This window comes from Lepidochelys kempii, chromosome 20, assembly GCF_965140285.1.
Source record: "Lepidochelys kempii isolate rLepKem1 chromosome 20, rLepKem1.hap1, whole genome shotgun sequence".
NCBI lineage: Eukaryota > Metazoa > Chordata > Testudines > Cheloniidae > Lepidochelys > Lepidochelys kempii.
In genome coordinates, this window is record NC_136399.1 from 1495342 (window position 1) to 1511612 (window position 16271).

At 51.4% G+C, this 16271-nt stretch overlaps 1 protein-coding gene and 1 non-coding gene across 2 annotated transcripts; both read right to left on the minus strand.

Moving 5' to 3' along the window:
* Nucleotides 1–6: 6 nt before the first annotated feature.
* On the minus strand, nt 7–15405 carry LOC144929616 (KAT8 regulatory NSL complex subunit 2-like; the record flags this gene model as incomplete). The annotated part of the gene is made up of 9 exons (XM_078849711.1): nt 15260–15405; nt 13319–13576; nt 12290–12468; nt 10778–10892; nt 9963–10126; nt 7865–8031; nt 6890–6986; nt 3964–4217; nt 7–138 (listed from the first exon to the last, which is right to left on the minus strand). Coding segments are annotated over exons 1-9 (1482 nt in total), but the record flags the coding sequence as incomplete, so codon positions are not given.
* Nucleotides 6654–6789, minus strand: LOC144929621 (small nucleolar RNA SNORA2/SNORA34 family). The gene has a single exon (XR_013634866.1). It is a non-coding gene; the product is annotated as a small nucleolar RNA SNORA2/SNORA34 family (small nucleolar RNA).
* Nucleotides 15406–16271: the final 866 nt, after the last annotated feature.

Sequence of the window (16271 nt, forward strand, 5' to 3'; positions counted from 1 at the left end):
AGGAGGTTCTTCACGGGCCAGTATGTCTACAGCAGCCTCAGCAATATCTTTGATCGCCTGATCTTCCAGGGCCCCGGAGGAGTCAAAGAGCAGAGGGGAAGGGGGACACTGCATGCTATCTCCCACCACATCTAAGTCCTGCAAGAGAAAACACCCGCCAGCAGGCTTCAAGGGGCTGAGTGGACTACAGAGGTGAGATTTGGGCCCCTTCTCCACATTACCCACTTACATCAAAGGGCAAAGACCATGGGCCTGAGTTTAGAAGTGCTGGGCACCCAGAGCTCTGCTGCAGGGGCTCACCAAGTCTGAAAGTCCTGGGAGACTCCAAAGGGGGCAGAGCCCAGGCAGTCCCTGCTACCATCTGGAGTAGGTCCTAAGTCCACCAGGCTGCTAGAAAACACAGCTTCACATGGAGGGCAGGGGAAGCAGGGACAATCCTATTCCAGCTCCTCAGGATCTTCCTCCCTACTTGGCCATGTTATTAGAGGCCTTTAAGGGTGGAAGGTGGTGACTGTTGGCCTTGAAGACCAAATCCTCTGACCCCAGGGCAGGCAAAGACAGTGGCAGGGCAAGCTTCCCCCCCAATGCCCACATGGTTCAGCCCTGTTCTAAGCACGAGGGAGGAAGTCAGCAGTGGGCACTGGGACACCAGGAATTCTAGACTTGCTGTCAGATTAGTTTCTTTCTTCCTCCAAACCATGCCAGCGTGAAGAAAAACCGGCCGGTCTGGGGCTTCCCTTCTTTGATAACCAAGGATTTGGAATTCTGGGTACAGCACTCTGAGCCACTAAAGAAATCTGCCTCTCCCTAGCAGCATTACAATCTGGGATGGACTTCCACTGAAGACAAGTCTGAGGACGCAGAGACCTGTAGCCCTGCATGACCTACCATTGTCCCACAAACGGGATGACCAAGAAGGGACAACAACCCAACTAAGGGGTGGGGGCAATAGGTCTGGGTGAGGATCTAATTTCAATCTCTCAGGCGCCTCACAGGCTCCACACAAATGATCACACTCCAGCAGAGCCCTCTCTGGGGACCCGGACAAACTAACTATCTACCCACTCCTCTGTTTTATTCCTCCACTCTGCCATGCTCACAAATACATTGCCGCTGTGCCTCCTGATGATAATGTTGACACGGGAGGCCAGGACTGGTCGGAGGCTATTGTTAGGGGAGGGTATTTGTTTTGGCTTTGGAGGGTGGAATGTTGGTGACTGCAGAGGAGCGCGTTAACAGGATAACGTTACACTAGATAAAATGCAGAGGCTCTGCATATCTGGATGCTGACAAAACTCTGAGTCCTCTCAAGAAGGACCGTGGAAAGGTTCCCTCCGGGATCCCTCTAACCGAATGAATCCCAGGACGAGAGGCCCTAGGACTCTGATCACTTGTGTGCTTCTAGCAAGGCAGACCCATGCTTATCTCAATAGCATGGAGAATCACACATGCTCTAGGGCTGTTCCAAAGCAGGCCACTTTTTTCCAGCAAACAGCCAGGCCCAGCTTAGAGTACGGCCAGAAGCAGAGATAAGGCTCCTGAATTCCTGTCTGAACAGCCATTAACATCCTGCACAGGCCAAGAGAACAGCTCCAGCTCCAACACGTTTCTGGCCTGACAAAATTCTTCCCCCAAAGACTGTTCTTGCACGCAGCAGCATGCCATTTCTGCCATGTGAACATTCAAACCCCAGGGCAAAGAAAACGGAGGCCCTGACCCAATGCCCACGGCAGTCAATGGAAAGGCTTCATTGACTTTAATGGGCGTCAGCTCATGCCTTTATGGCAGCCACAGCTGATCTAGGTTCCTAACAAGCAGCTTCAGCGCTCAAGGGCTTTCGAGTCACTGGACCGGGGCCACATGGCTATATTAATACCATGGCTTCTAGGGCCCCTACGGCTAAAGGAGGCTCTCTCAGCATTCCTGTCCGGCTATTTTTAAGTTGGTACCAAAGGTCTGTTTTGGGATGAAGTGTGTGGAGAGTTTGGTAATATCTAATTTATAAAGCAAGAAATGTCTCCTTCAGAAGATAGTTCAGAGCACCTGCAATGGCTTTGTTTAAATACATTTCATTAGGATTTTTCAACATGGAGGCTTAACCCGCATGCAGGACATCCCAGTAATCCAGGGATTAAAACCCTTGTGCATCCTTTATGGGATAGATGCAAAAAGCCGCTTTTAAAAAAAGCCCCTAAATATGGATTTAAATAGACTAGCAGTTGCAAAGGAGCAATCAGGTTAAAACCCCACCAAAACAAACATTTCCCAAACCCTCTGAATTCTCACACCTCATACGAGATGGTTCTTTCTTCAATGACTAGAAACAAAAACACAGAATTGATTGAGGTACTGGCGAAGGGCAAGTGCAGGGTGACCAAATGTCCCAACAGTATCGTGACCGTCCTGATACTGGGGGCTTTGTCTTATACAGGCACCAAGGGCACCCCTCCAGTCCCAATTTATCATACTTGCTATCTGGTCACCCTAGGCAAGTGGCAGGAGATGCTTAAACTCTAGACTCAGCTCACCCCACTGTGCCTGCTTATAACGTAAGAACGGCCATACTGGGTCAGACCCAAGATCCATCTAGTCCAGTATCCTGTCTGCCGACGGTCCCCGAGGGAATGAACAGAACAGAACAGGGAATCAAGTGATCCATCCCGTCGCCCATTCCCAGCTTCTGGCAAACGGAGGCTAGGGACACCATTCCTGCCCAGCCTGGCTAATAGCCATTGATGGACCTAGCCTCCATGAACTTATCTCGTTCTTTTCTGAACCCTGTTACAGTTTTGCCTTCACAACATCCTCTGGTAAAGAGTTCCACAGGCTGACTGTGTGTTGTGTGAAAAAATACTTCCTCTGGTTTTAAACCTGCTGCCTGTTAATTTCATTTGGTGACCTCTAGTTCTTGTGTTATGAGGAGGAGTAAATAACACTTCCTTATTTACTTTCTCCACACCTGTCATGGTTTTATAGACCTCTATCACATAGAATCATAGATCATAGAATCATAGATCATAGAATCATAGAATATCAGGGTTGGAAGGGACCCCAGAAGGTCATCTAGTCCAACCCCCTGCTCAAAGCAGGACCAATTCCCAGTTAAATCATCCCAGCCAGGGCTTTGTCAAGCCTGACCTTAAAAACCTCTAAGGAAGGAGATTCTACCACCTCCCTAGGTAACGCATTCCAGTGTTTCACCACCCTCTTAGTGAAAAAGTTTTTCCTAATATCCAATCTAAACCTCCCCCACTGCAACTTGACATCTCCCTAGTCGTCTCTTTTCCAAGCTGAAAAGTCCCAGTCTTTCCTCATACGGAAGCCGTTCCATACCTCTCATCACTTTTGTTGCCCTTTTCTGAACCTTATCCAGTTTCAGTATAACAGGTCTCTGTGTATATAATGTCTTCTGCAGTTTCCACAGTATGCATCCGATGAAGTGAGCTGTAGCTCACGAAAGCTCATGCTCAAATAAATTGGTTAGTCTCTACGGTGCCACAAGTCCTCCTTTTCTTTTTGCGAATACAGACTAACACGGCTGTTACTCTGAAAACAGCTCAGATGAGCAGGCAAACCTGTACCACCACAGGTACCATGACACCTAGGCACTGTATTCCGAGTCCCTCAAAACCAGAGATCCTGCTTGTTGTGTGTGGAGGTTAAAGATCCCAGAGTTCTTTTCCTAAGGGTAGGGGGTCTGCCTTAGCTACCCGTACACCCCAATGTCACACAGAGCACTGCGGGCTCTCTACCCTAGGGATGGCTGCTTCTCAGTGATACCTGGTTGTGTGGTTTGTAAAGGCATTGGGATCTGTTGCTTTATATCCCCACCCCTCCCCCACATAATATTTTAACATGGCTTTAGCCTGCGTAATGATGACAGCAATGCTCTTCCTCCGTTCACTGGAGGACACCATGCCTGCACACCGCACTACTGCGCATCAAGTGGCTGCTCCAACTTACGTCGCTGAACTCCAGGGGTAAGCTCTCGGAGGGCTGGAGCTCAGCAGTGCTCAAGTACAGATCCATGGGGGCAGCGTCCAGCTCCTCGGGAACGGACAGCACCTGCTCAGGTACGTACATCTGGGGTGGTAGCTGGAGATGAAGCGGGCAGCAGGGACACTCAGAGAGGCTTACAGGAACCGGCTTGTCGCAGGACACTTCCTCCGACCCTTGGCACAGCTTAAACAATGTCTGATTGGTATCCTGACAAATATCTGGGAAGATGCAGTCAAGGGGAATGTAGAGAGCCTGGCAGAGAAACCAGCTACCGAAAGGTGTCTTGTCCTGGGACACAAAGCAGAGGCCGAAGCATAGACTCAAGAGACCAGGGATCTAGTCCCCAGTTGCTCAGTGACCTTGGTCAATTGCGTGTGCCCCAGTTGTAAAATGGGGATAATACTGACACCTTGGTAGGAGGAAGAGGGGGTTACGAGACTTAGCTGAATGCTTGTAAAGCACTCCCACCCAGACCCTCAGATGGGCAGCATTACGAATGCAATGTAATGGGCCACTGCAAATAAATCATAAGTATCTGCACAAACCTTCACATCTACCATGCAGCAGGGAGCTCCGTGTTTATATCAGTGTGCACACAGCTTTTTCCAAACCTAGGAATTTAGTTCCGGATTTTCATCCCTTCCGTACCTAAAAGTGCCTAGAGGAAAAACTATTCCTGCCAATAGCATAAATGGGATTTCCTGCCTTTAATCACAAACAGACCATAGCTCCAATGGCATCCTACTTCTAAGGCTGTCCAGCAGCAGACAGTAGCTGGGGACTGCCACTCGCTCACTATCAAAACTAGAACAAGAACAATCCCCTGCTGAATATGACAAACTGACTTCCTGTTTGAAGACCACTTAAAGGAACCCTGCCAAATGTAAAATCACACCCCATCGGTAACCTGTGGCCTTTTACTGTTACAGTAATCTCGGAAGTTCTGTGTAAATGAAAAATTAGAGCAATTTCTCCCCCAGTTTGTTCACTTTGTGAATGACAGCACTCCAACCCAAATGACTAGTGACTTGGGTACTTAACTTAAAGCACTTTAAATGGATTTTCAGAGACTGGGCACTCAGCACTCTTGGACAAATCGGGCTTGTTTAAGGTGTCTCAAGTCAGACTCACCCACAAAGTCAAGTCACGCAAAGATAACTCGTTACTAAGTCTTTGTGCATAGTTACTTTCACAGTTTCCCTTTTTATGCAAGGCATCAAAGGAGAGAAAAACACTGAAAACACAGTGATTGTAAAACCACAAACTGGCAGGGAACTCCAACACAGATGAAGGACCTGAAAGAGCTTTTAGCTCATTTTTTTAAGTTGATCAGATTTCAAGATGACCATTTCCTCTTAAATCCTCCACACACGCACACCGAGGAACCTCTTAATACGCAGACAGGATTCCCAGTCAGACTTAAAGAAGCTAGTAATTCAAACTAAAGGAACCAGTACTAAGCCTGCACCAGAGGAGCCTAGGTTTATCAGATGCTCAAGGGCAGATGCCATCTGAAAAGAGGCTCTGTATAAACAGCAGGGTGGGGCTCCGGATTTTAATCTCTCTTAGTGACTCCAGATCAAGTGCTTAGTTTACAGATCAAAACATGATTTATCAAACTCACCAACCCCACTTGGAACAGGAGAATCCAGATGGGTTCTGTCTGTTTCACACATCATTACCAACAATCTAGTTCCCTGAAAACCAAACAGAGCCAAGGAGTCTATCAACAATGCACAAAGCAGAACAGATTACACATGGTTCTCCTATAACTCTATCAGCTCAGCAGGGCTGACCAAAGTAAAATCTTGTTTGTGTCAGTAAATAGCAGACACGAGTCAGACATAAGAGAAGACATTTTTTATACAGTCCTTTCATTGCCTGCACCGCTCTAAGCTAGCCAGCTGCAAATGTCTCTTGGGTTAAGCCATTTTAAGAGCATTTATTCTGGAGAAACAATGGCCATTTCCTGCCACACACACCTGTTCCCTTTGTGTAACCAGACTCAGATCTGCTGACTTTAGTAACAAAACAAAGTTCATAATTTCCTCTGCTGCCAGCCCCACTCAGCCAACATGACTCTGGGAGAGGGAGCTGGAGTTTACTCTGACTCACATCAGCAACAACTGCTAAAACTAAGCTCTGAATGCAGCACCGAATTCCACCTCTAGTTACCTCAGTGTAAGCTCCTACAGCCAATGGGGGCTGCACAGGTGTAACCAGGGGCAGAATGTGGCTTGTTACTGCGGGGATCTAGAAGCTGGAAAGAACCCAGTGGGAACCTGCAGGGCTGGCCCACTGTTTTATCTGTAAGCCAAGCAGACTCGCTCTGAAGTCACTGACAAACATGCCACAGAGACAGTATGAGACTCACTGGTCAGTGTGGATGTGCACTAAATAAATAGCACCCCCCCGCGGGGAATCCAAGTAAGACAAGGCAGATCTAGGGACCCATGACAATTCCCAGGGGAGCTAAGATTTATTCTTAACTCACAAAAGGCTCCACCCAATACTTCCTCGTTCTAGATGTTTATCAGCATCCACAGCCAGGATTCTTCAAGGATTACATTATGAGTTAAAGAACAATTTACTTCTATCTTAGTTTAACACAGCTGGAAATTAGCCTGTGGCTGTCCTGTAAGCTTCCATGGTTCGCTTGTTGCTTCCAACTGAATTGGCTGTTCCCTTCTGAGACTCTGGAACAGCCAACAGACCACGGGAAGGCATTCCTCTGGGCTCCTGCTTGAAACCAACAGCTACAGCAAACCGATGGCCTTGATTCAGGGCCAACAGAAACGAGGATCAAAACAGCTGTCACCCCAGTACACCTCACGCTGCAGGAGCGGAGTCACATGTGCAGCTCACTACAGACGGGAGGACAGAAGGATACGAGTGAGGCAGTGTCTGGTCATGGGGAGAGACTGACTGGAGCATCGAACGTCATCAACAAAGGCCAAGCACCGCTGGCTGGAACGAGTGGTGTGTGCCTGTAGAGGAGCCCAAGAGAAGGGATCAGAGCCACACAGGACTGCCCACCTGCTGACTGGAGAGAGACTTGCCACTTGGCAGGACTCTCACATTCAGCTATTAGAGCGACGGTCCGCCATGGGGATGTCAGCTTTTTGTGACTTTATTGTCAGAGAGTGTTCAGCTTCTGAAGCAGCCCACATTTTCAGGGCAGATACTGAACTTTCTTGCCTTAGCACATGGATTCTTAGCCATTCCCAGTTTGCTATTTTTGATGGGGGGAGGGAGGTGTCATCATGGAAGGGCTGAACCCCCTGCCTAGGGGAGTTTAAAATCAGTCCCATCCTCTAATTTCATTCAGACATTTAGGTAGCTTCCCCCCGCCCATACAGAAACAACTGCATCAGTCAATTTCAATTTGGCTTCTCCTGCACAACACAAGGTGGCTACATTTGGGCTCCCAAGGAATATTTAGCTCTCTCTGCTCCAACAAAAAAAGAACTTCCATTTAATGACAAGTGATGAAAACCTATTCCTACTCATATCAGCCTCTCGCCCACCCCCCTTTCTTTAAAGGGAAACATTCTCCAGATCTACATTTTGGGCCTACACTATAACTGCTCCTGTCCCTTTAATAAAAGCAGGCCCAACGGAACTCCATATTCACTGGCTGAGGTTTCATATGCCATGCATCTGCCAGGGGTGAGTATTTATGGCTGATGTACATATCCCCAAAGACAGGGCTTTACAATGGAAACTCTGGCAGGGCTGGACCTACACGGAACTTGCTGGAGTGATCCCCATGAGGAGGGGAGGGAGAAGAGACCTGGGAGCCAAGCGAGTCTGGAACTCCAACAGGCCTGAGATCAGACCTCCCTGTGTCTACAGCATGAAGTACCTGCTGGGCCACACCCTCGGTCGCCAGCATCCGACGCTCCTTCAGCTGGCGGTGCAGCAGGGCCTCCACGCCGTAACGCTGCCGATAGCGTCGGAGACACTTCAGTTGCTTCAGGTTCTCACGCTCCTTGGCCAGAAGCCCCTCTGGGCCCGTCAGAAGGCTGCTCCCTGGAGACACAGACCACAGGGAATCAGCATCACACAACACTGCCCAGACTGCTGCAGCGCCCTAGTCCGATTAAACGAAACTCCTCTGTTTACAGAGGACTCCACTGTCCGCTACTAAGCAAGACTGGGGATGGATTTCCTATGCAGGGAGCCAGCCCATTTAGCTGGCTATGGAAGGCCTCCAACTGCCAACTCCTTGCTGAGAGAGGTATTGAACAGCTCCACATTCTGGTGGTGTTGAGCTCTGCAGTTAGAGCAGGGACTAAGCCTTTTGGTAAGGTCTGAACAGCACAGTGCAGCCTCCAGCAAGCTCATCCCACTTACCCCAAGGGGCAAAGAAGGAATCTTTAAGTAAACTGGTTAGTCTGTAAGCATTCTTAAAGGACTCCTCCCTTTTTGAAACTCTTGATGGGTCAAACCTGTATTTGGACTATAATATATGAATTCCTGCAATTAGAATTGCAATTTGACTTGGCTTACAGATTATTCCAAAGCTGACTACATGGTCTATTTTAAAAGTTTATTAATGTGCAAATGTTGTGACGTGAATGTTCATAACTTTGCATTTACCTGACTGTTCATCATGGACTTTTTCACCAAGTTACCGATTTATAAAATATTTTATAAAACACTGCTGCACAGAATAGCCTATTATTTTTGTCAGAGAAGGGGCCGCATACTGTATTTTTGCAGGATACGTTACCCACAGAGATGAGGACAGTGAAGGCATTCTTCGTGTGGCTCTGCAGCACAGCCAGCTACAGGACGCAACCTTTCACTAGCTGAACTATAAAAACAACTGCCTCCAAAGATCATCTTCTAGACCGCAGGAAATCGGCAAGAGGCAAGTGCCTCTCCTGCCATCCTTGGGATGACCCACTGCCACCCCTGCTTCTCCCCACTCCATTTTCTTTTTGAAAACGATAAGCACATAAGTTTTATCAGTTTACATTTTGTATGTATGGTTTTTACAAGTATAACCGTGTACGCATGTGAAGTTAAACAAAGTCTGGAAGAAGAAATCCATCAGGGAAAGCGAAGGCCATGGGATGGACTTAGGGGTGGGTGCGCCACAGAGCATGCCATCAGCCTGGAATGTAAAAAGCAGGGATGGAGACAGACAGAGGGCCTAGAGAGTGGAGCTGGTCAGGGAAATAACTGCATCTCATACATTTAGCACATTATCTGCCCAATGGAGAGAGCTTCAACTGTCGCTTCGTCCTCTTCATCCCTGTGCTCAGAGCATCTGAGCGTCTAGGCTCCTGCCGATTCATAGGGAAAGGTTTTCTAAGCGAGACTGAGGAAGCTGCAGCACTGGTCAAAGCCCTCTGTGCCGATCATGGCCCCTCTGCCAGTCCTCAGCCCCCACGCTGAGGCTAGGTCTACATGAGGAACTTTTGCGGTATAGCAATGTCAGTTTGGGGCATGATTTTTTATGGCATTTCTGTACCAGCAAAAACCTCAGTGCAGACACAGTTATATCAGCATCAAGAGCTTTGGCTGGCGTAGCTTATTTTGCCTACTAAATGGGTATAATATAAGCTGCATGTACACGAGGAGTGTTTGCCGGTACAGCAATGCCAGCAAATCTTTTCTAGTGTAGACAAGGACTTACACACCCTAACATTTTGTTTATTAAAAAAGAAAACAAGAAATCCCATACAGAAAATAATTTTTCTCTCAAAATTCAGGTTTTGCAGGCTTGTTTCCTCACAACACTGCAAATGTTAAAGAGCAATAAATCGGGCAACCTTCATACTCACCATGAGACCAATCTTCAAACACTTGGCCAACCACAAACAAATACCATCACCCTCAGGCAAATTGAAGAACTGAAATCACCCCTAAGAAACATAAAGGTCTGTGTGTGGCTTATACATGCCCTGTGGCCACAGGAATACAAAGCTGTGGCTTCCTAGACCAGTACTTGCCTAAGGCTTCATGCTCCCCCTTACGGCTGTGCAAGTATCGACGCTTCTTCTCTTTCAGGAGGTGCTGGAGTCGTTTGAACTGGTCTATGTACAATGACTGCAAACGGATCAGCTTCTCACGCATGATCAGCGCCACCTCCTCAGCTGTGTACACGCCAGCATGTCTGTTAACAGAACCCAAATTCAATAGGTCACAAGTAAGTGAGGGACAGTAAGCCATGAGCTTTACGGACATTCGCCAATCGCCTTGAGATACCACCAGATAAGAGGTAGCCTAGAGCAGCACACCTGGCAGGGAGAAGCTATCTAACCAATAAGTGAGACCTGCAAGCCAGCCAGTGCATACAAATCTAAAGGCAGCGAGTGGAGGTGGTTACATTCTAGAGATATACAAGACTGACCTGGTCACACTGGAGCAATGCAGGATTTTCTTCTGCATCCTACACAATACTGAACATCACACTGGCTTCACATATTTCAAAAGAGGCCAGACTAGAACAGACCAATAATGGCCCATCTAACCCAGTACTCACTCTTCGATGAGGGCTAACAGCAGATACTTCACACAAAAAAAAGGCAACAGCTTCTTTTCATCCATACCTCAGAGGAAGAGTTTCTTCCTGACCCTATCTGGAGATCAGCATGTGGTGTAACTCACGAGAAACAACATTTGCAATTTTTAGCTGTAGCATTACTGAAGATGCTGTTTATTTTCCTAGAATTGTCTTTTAACAAGGATCTAAATTATTCTTACTATCCTGCGGCAGCAAGCTCCCCATTCTACACAACTGACAGGCATTCACAACATGTCTTACTTCAGAGGGTCCTCCTGATCACTGTCGATGCTTTCAGCTTCACTATCAGGGTCCCCTCGCCACGTCTGATCCACTGTCACGGGTTCTTGTTCTCCATCGCTCCAGCTGTCCTCGTCTGAAAGGAAAGAAGCCCATTACAGAGGCAGGCCACTCAGCCCCACTTCCAGGCTGCTGTCACTCAAGCACAGCACAGCCAAGAACCTGCCAGGAGTCCGGCAGCAGGAGGGGAGACAACCAAGCTCTTCAAGAGACAAACAGGTCACATCACAGATGTCCCAACCCCCAAAAAGCATAGGTAAGCTCCAGGGTTTGAACAGGAAAGTCACCAATTAGATCTGGGCTGTCAAAATACACAGTTCTCATGGTTTCAGAGTAACAGCCGTGTTAGTCTGTATTCGCAAAAAGAAAAGGAGGACTTGCGGCACCTTAGAGACTAACCAATTTATTTGAGCATAAGCTTTCGTGAGCTACAGCTCACTTCATCGGATGCATGGAATTCTTATCTCCCCTACCAAGAAACCTGAAAATTGCCGGCTTGCTCCTTGCTGAGCTGATCCCGCAGGACAGAAGCTGCACCGCCTGTAGCTAGGTTGTGTCCATTTACTAGGGAAGTGGTTCTCAACCAGGGGTATGCAGAGGTCTTCCAGGGGGTACATCAACTCATCTAGATATTTGCCTAGTTTTACAACAGGCTACATAAAAAGCACTAAGGAAGTCAGTACAAACTACAATTTCATACAGCCAATGACTTGTTTATACTGCTCTGTATACCATACACTGAAATGTAAGCACAATATTTATATTCCAATTGATTTATTTTATAAACATTTTATTTTGTATGGTAAAAATTAGAACATAAGCAATTGTTCAGTAACAGTGTGACACTTTTTGTATTTTAATGTCATAGAATATCCGGGTTGGAAGGGACCTCAGGAGGTCATCTAGTCCAACCCCCTGCTCAAAGCAGGACCAATCCCCAACTAAATCATCCCAGCCAGGGCTTTTGTCTGAGTTTGTAAGCAAGTCATTTTTAAGTGAGGTGAAACCCGGGGGTACGCAAGACAAATCAGACTCCTGCAAGGGATACAGTACTCTGGAAAGGTTGAGAACCACTGTACTAGGGCACAGAACCTGCAAGCTGGAGAAGTAAGGGGATTCATCTCATAGGATAATAGGAGGAGCACTTCAACAGATGTTTATTAATTAAATTTCACTACTTCACTCTGATGTATTGCCCCATGTTTTACAGGAGGGGAAAACCTAAGTTCAGAAAGGTGAAGCGACTCAACTTTGGTCACACAGGAGATCATGGATCCAGGTCCAGTGATCAGATCACTAAGCAAAGTCTCTCTCTTGTAGGATATCATGTTTTTACCACAGATTCCTTGGGATTGTTCCCTTTCCAGGATTAAATTGCGTGACTTTATTGCTGGTTCCTCTCGTATTTTAGCTCCAGAGAAGGAGGCTTCCCCAAAATTATTTTTTCTTGTGCATTTCATTCAAAGCTCTCACCTAGAATTCGACTAGCTTCACTGCGGCTGCTCTCTGCAGTCTGGGAGCCCAGCTCCATCTTTGCATAAGAGCTCAGCTGGCAAAGAAGAGTCTCACCCATGGGTCCGGGGTTGGATTTCTTCATCTGGGCTTGATGTGCCAGCGCGTTCCTGCGGGCATGTTCAGCACAGAACGACACACTGAGGGGACAAAACAAAATGCTGTATGGCTTAGGGAATTCATAGCTTCCAACCAGCAAGGCAAATAGAGTGAGACATGTTCAGTGACACTTGGCTTGGAAAAGGAGGAGTCTTCACTCCACTCCTCTGACACCAATGATAAATTCAAGCAACTCTGACCGTCATTTGTATAGTTCCTATACTACCAAAGGACACCATGTGATTTACAAATCACATGCACAACCACTGAAATGCAGTTACCTCTGGCATAGAGGTGGCAGCCACGTGGCCCAGCAGTGACATGAGGGTAGGGATTTTTGGGAGAAGGATATGGGGGCAAGCCCTCACTCTTTCAAAAAACTGACACAGGATTTTTAATGTCCATGCAGAGAGGCCCACATGCATAGGACTGATCATCTTTATCTCCCAAGGACCCACTCCAAGATCCGGGAACACAAATCTCTGTGAGGGTGTAGATAGTTCAGCGCTGGTGCTATGCCCACTGAAGAGAAAGTTTTGTTGCAGTGACGCCAGCACCAGGAAACAAACACATCAATAAACACTACAAGTTCTCCAGCACCTTTCACCCAAGGATCTCAAATCACTTGATAAGCATCAATTAACTCTTAATCCCTCTGCCAGACAGATTACTGTTCTCACTTTGCAGACAGCTAAAGGGAGACTCAGAAAGGCAAAGTGACTTCCTCAAGGTCACACAGTGAGAAAGCAGTCTAACTAGGAATAAAACTCAGAGCTCCTAGCACTGTGCCTTAGCCACTGGACAGATCCTTCACATGACAAGATACTCCCTCCAGGTCACTTTAATTCTACTAGCTTGAGAGAGAGGTAACATGATGTGGCGGGTACCTACCCATCCTTCTTCTCAGCTTTGGGAGCAGCATTTGGACACCTCTTCCCATTCTTAGTGGAGACGTAGCTGCATTGTTTGAAGGGAGCATTCCTGTCTTCAAGGATGTGCTTAATGCAGAACTCTTGCCCTTCCAGCCGAGGCTGGGAACACTGACGGTGAGCGAAGGCACATGATAAGGGTTCCTGGGGCCTTGGCACAGGGGTAAGACGCCCCCGACTTGATGGCAAGACATGGATCCGAATTCTGTTCATACCAAAACTTGCAACAGATACACACAGCTAATTGTTAGAGCTGGAGCAACCTCCAGACGCTAGTATAACTGAGCAGCCCCTGCTACCATCACCAAAGGGAAATAGGACCAAATTATTTGTCAGTGTTTCAGTAGAAACCCCTGTACTCTGCAGAGGGTGTCATGGCACAAAACGAGACAGCCCAGCAGCACAAGAGAGAGCGGCATGAGGGAATTCTTCCCACAGCCTTGGTTTAATTTGCTCTTTATTGGGAGGTTTGAGCTTCATGGCATCCCGGGTCACTTTGCAGCTCACTTCCCCTGCATGCCCGTTGAGGACGGGGAAGACGGCGGGACCCAACGCAAACCCTTTGCCATTTGGGTGCAGGGGCGTTTTGTGCATGACTAAGGGCCTCCTCTTACGGGTCGGGGAAACACGTGGAAGAAGGTCGGTTCTCCAGCCACCCCCCCTCTAGGGGGCTCTCCCAACCCCTGCCCCAGAGAACCAGCCCCCCTCCCCATACTCTGCTGTGGGCTCAGGGCCCCACTCAGAGCCAGGGGCTTGGCGCTGGGCCCCTGCCCCCGAGAGCTTCCCACCCCACGAGGGGAGGGCTATGGGGAGAGGACTGCAAAACACCCACTGGGGGAGGGAGACCCCAGCCTGAGGCTCCCCCCGCCCCCCACGGGCTGACCCCCAGGCTGACCCCCGCAGGGTGACGCCCTCCCCCACCCCCAGCGGGCTGACCCCCAGGCTCTCCTCGCCCCTCCCCGCGGGCTGACCCCTAGGCGCTCCCCTCCCCCCACGGGCTGACCCCCAGGCTCTCCTCGCCCCTCCCCGCGGGCTGACCCCTAGGCGCTCCCCTCCCCCCACGGGCTGACCCGCAGGCTCTCCTCGCCCCCCCCCCACGGGCTGACCCCTAGGCGCTCCCCTCCCCCCCACGGGCTGACCCCCAGGCTCTCCTCGCCCCTCCCCGCGGGCTGACCCCTAGGCGCTCCCCTCCCCCCACGGGCTGACCCGCAGGCTCTCCTCGCCCCCCCCCCACGGGCTAACCCCTAGGCGCTCCCCTCCCCCCCACGGGCTGACCCCCAGGCTCTCCTCGCCCCCCCCCCACGGGCTGACCCCTAGGCGCTCCCCTCCCCCCACGGGCTGACCCCCAGGCTCTCCTCGCCCCTCCCCGCGGGCTGACCCCTAGGCGCTCCCCTCCCCCCACGGGCTGACCCCCAGGCTCTCCTCGCCCCCCCCCCCACGGGCTGACCCCTAGGCGCTCCCCTCCCCCCACGGGCTGACCCCCAGGCTCTCCTCGCCCCTCCCCGCGGGCTGACCCCTAGGCGCTCCCCTCCCCCCACGGGCTGACCCCCAGGCTCTCCTCGCCCCTCCCCGCGGGCTGACCCCTAGGCGCTCCCCTCCCCCCACGGGCTGACCCCCAGGCTCTCCTCGCCCCCCCCCCCACGGGCTGACCCCTAGGCGCTCCCCTCCCCCCACGGGCTGACCCCCAGGCTCTCCTCGCCCCTCCCCGCGGGCTGACCCCTAGGCGCTCCCCTCCCCCCACGGGCTGACCCCCAGGCTCTCCTCGCCCCCCCCCCACGGGCTGACCCCCAGGCAGTTCCCCCCGCCCCCTCACCGGATAACCCCACCCCCACGGCGCCGCCATTTTGCCTGCGGGGGGTGCCCGCGCCGTCCCCCCAACGAGGAAGCGCCGCCGCCATCTTACCTCGCCCGCGCCCAGAACGGCCCAGCGCCCGCTCCCGCCGCGCCATTGGCCCAGCCGCCGCCAATCCCGAAACGGGAAGCAGGAGGCCCCCCACGGCCATTGGAGGAGAGACCCATCAGTCAGGGAGCCGGAGCCAGCCCCTTGGAGGGAGGGCAACAGGCGGAGGGGGAGAGGGGGCAGGGGGAGGGTATGGCTATGGGGAGGGAGGAGAGGGGACTGGGCTGGCGGGGGGAGGAGGGTGTGTATGGGCTGGGGCTGGTCGGGGGGTATGGCTATGGGGAGGGAGGAGAGGGAGCTGGGCTGGCGGGGGGAGGAGGGTGTGTATGGGGTGGGGCTGGTCGGGGGGAATGGCTATGGGGAGGGAGGAGAGGGAGCTGGGCTGGCGGGGGGAGGAGGGTGTGTATGGGGTGGGGCTGGTCGGGGGGAATGGCTATGGGGAGGGAGGAGAGGGGGCTGGGCTGGCGGGGGGAGGAGGGTGTGTATGGGGTGGGGCTGGTCGGGGGGTATGGCTATGGGGAGGGAGGAGAGGGGGCTGGGCTGGCGGGGGGAGGAGGGTGTGTATGGGGTGGGGCTGGTCGGGGGGTATGGCGGGAGGGAGGAGAGGGAGCTGGGCTGGCGGGGAGAGGAGGGTGTGTATGGGGTGGGGCTGGTCGGGGGGTATGGCGGGAGGGAGGAGAGGGGGCTGGGCTGGCAGGGGGAGGAGGGTGTGTATGGGGTGGGGCTGGTCGGGGGGTATGGCTATGGGGAGGGAGGAGAGGGGGCTGGGCTGGCGGGGGGAGGAGGGTGTGTATGGGGTGGGGCTGGTCGGGGGGTATGGCGGGAGGGAGGAGAGGGGACTGGGCTGGCGGGGGGAGGAGGGTGTGTATGGGGTGGGGCTGGTCGGGGGGTATGGCTATGGGGAGGGAGGAGAGGGGGCTGGGCTGGCGGGGAGAGGAGGGTGTGTATGGGGTGGGGCTGGTCGGGGGGTATGGCTATGGGGAGGGAGGAGAGGGGGCTGGGCTGGCGGGGAGAG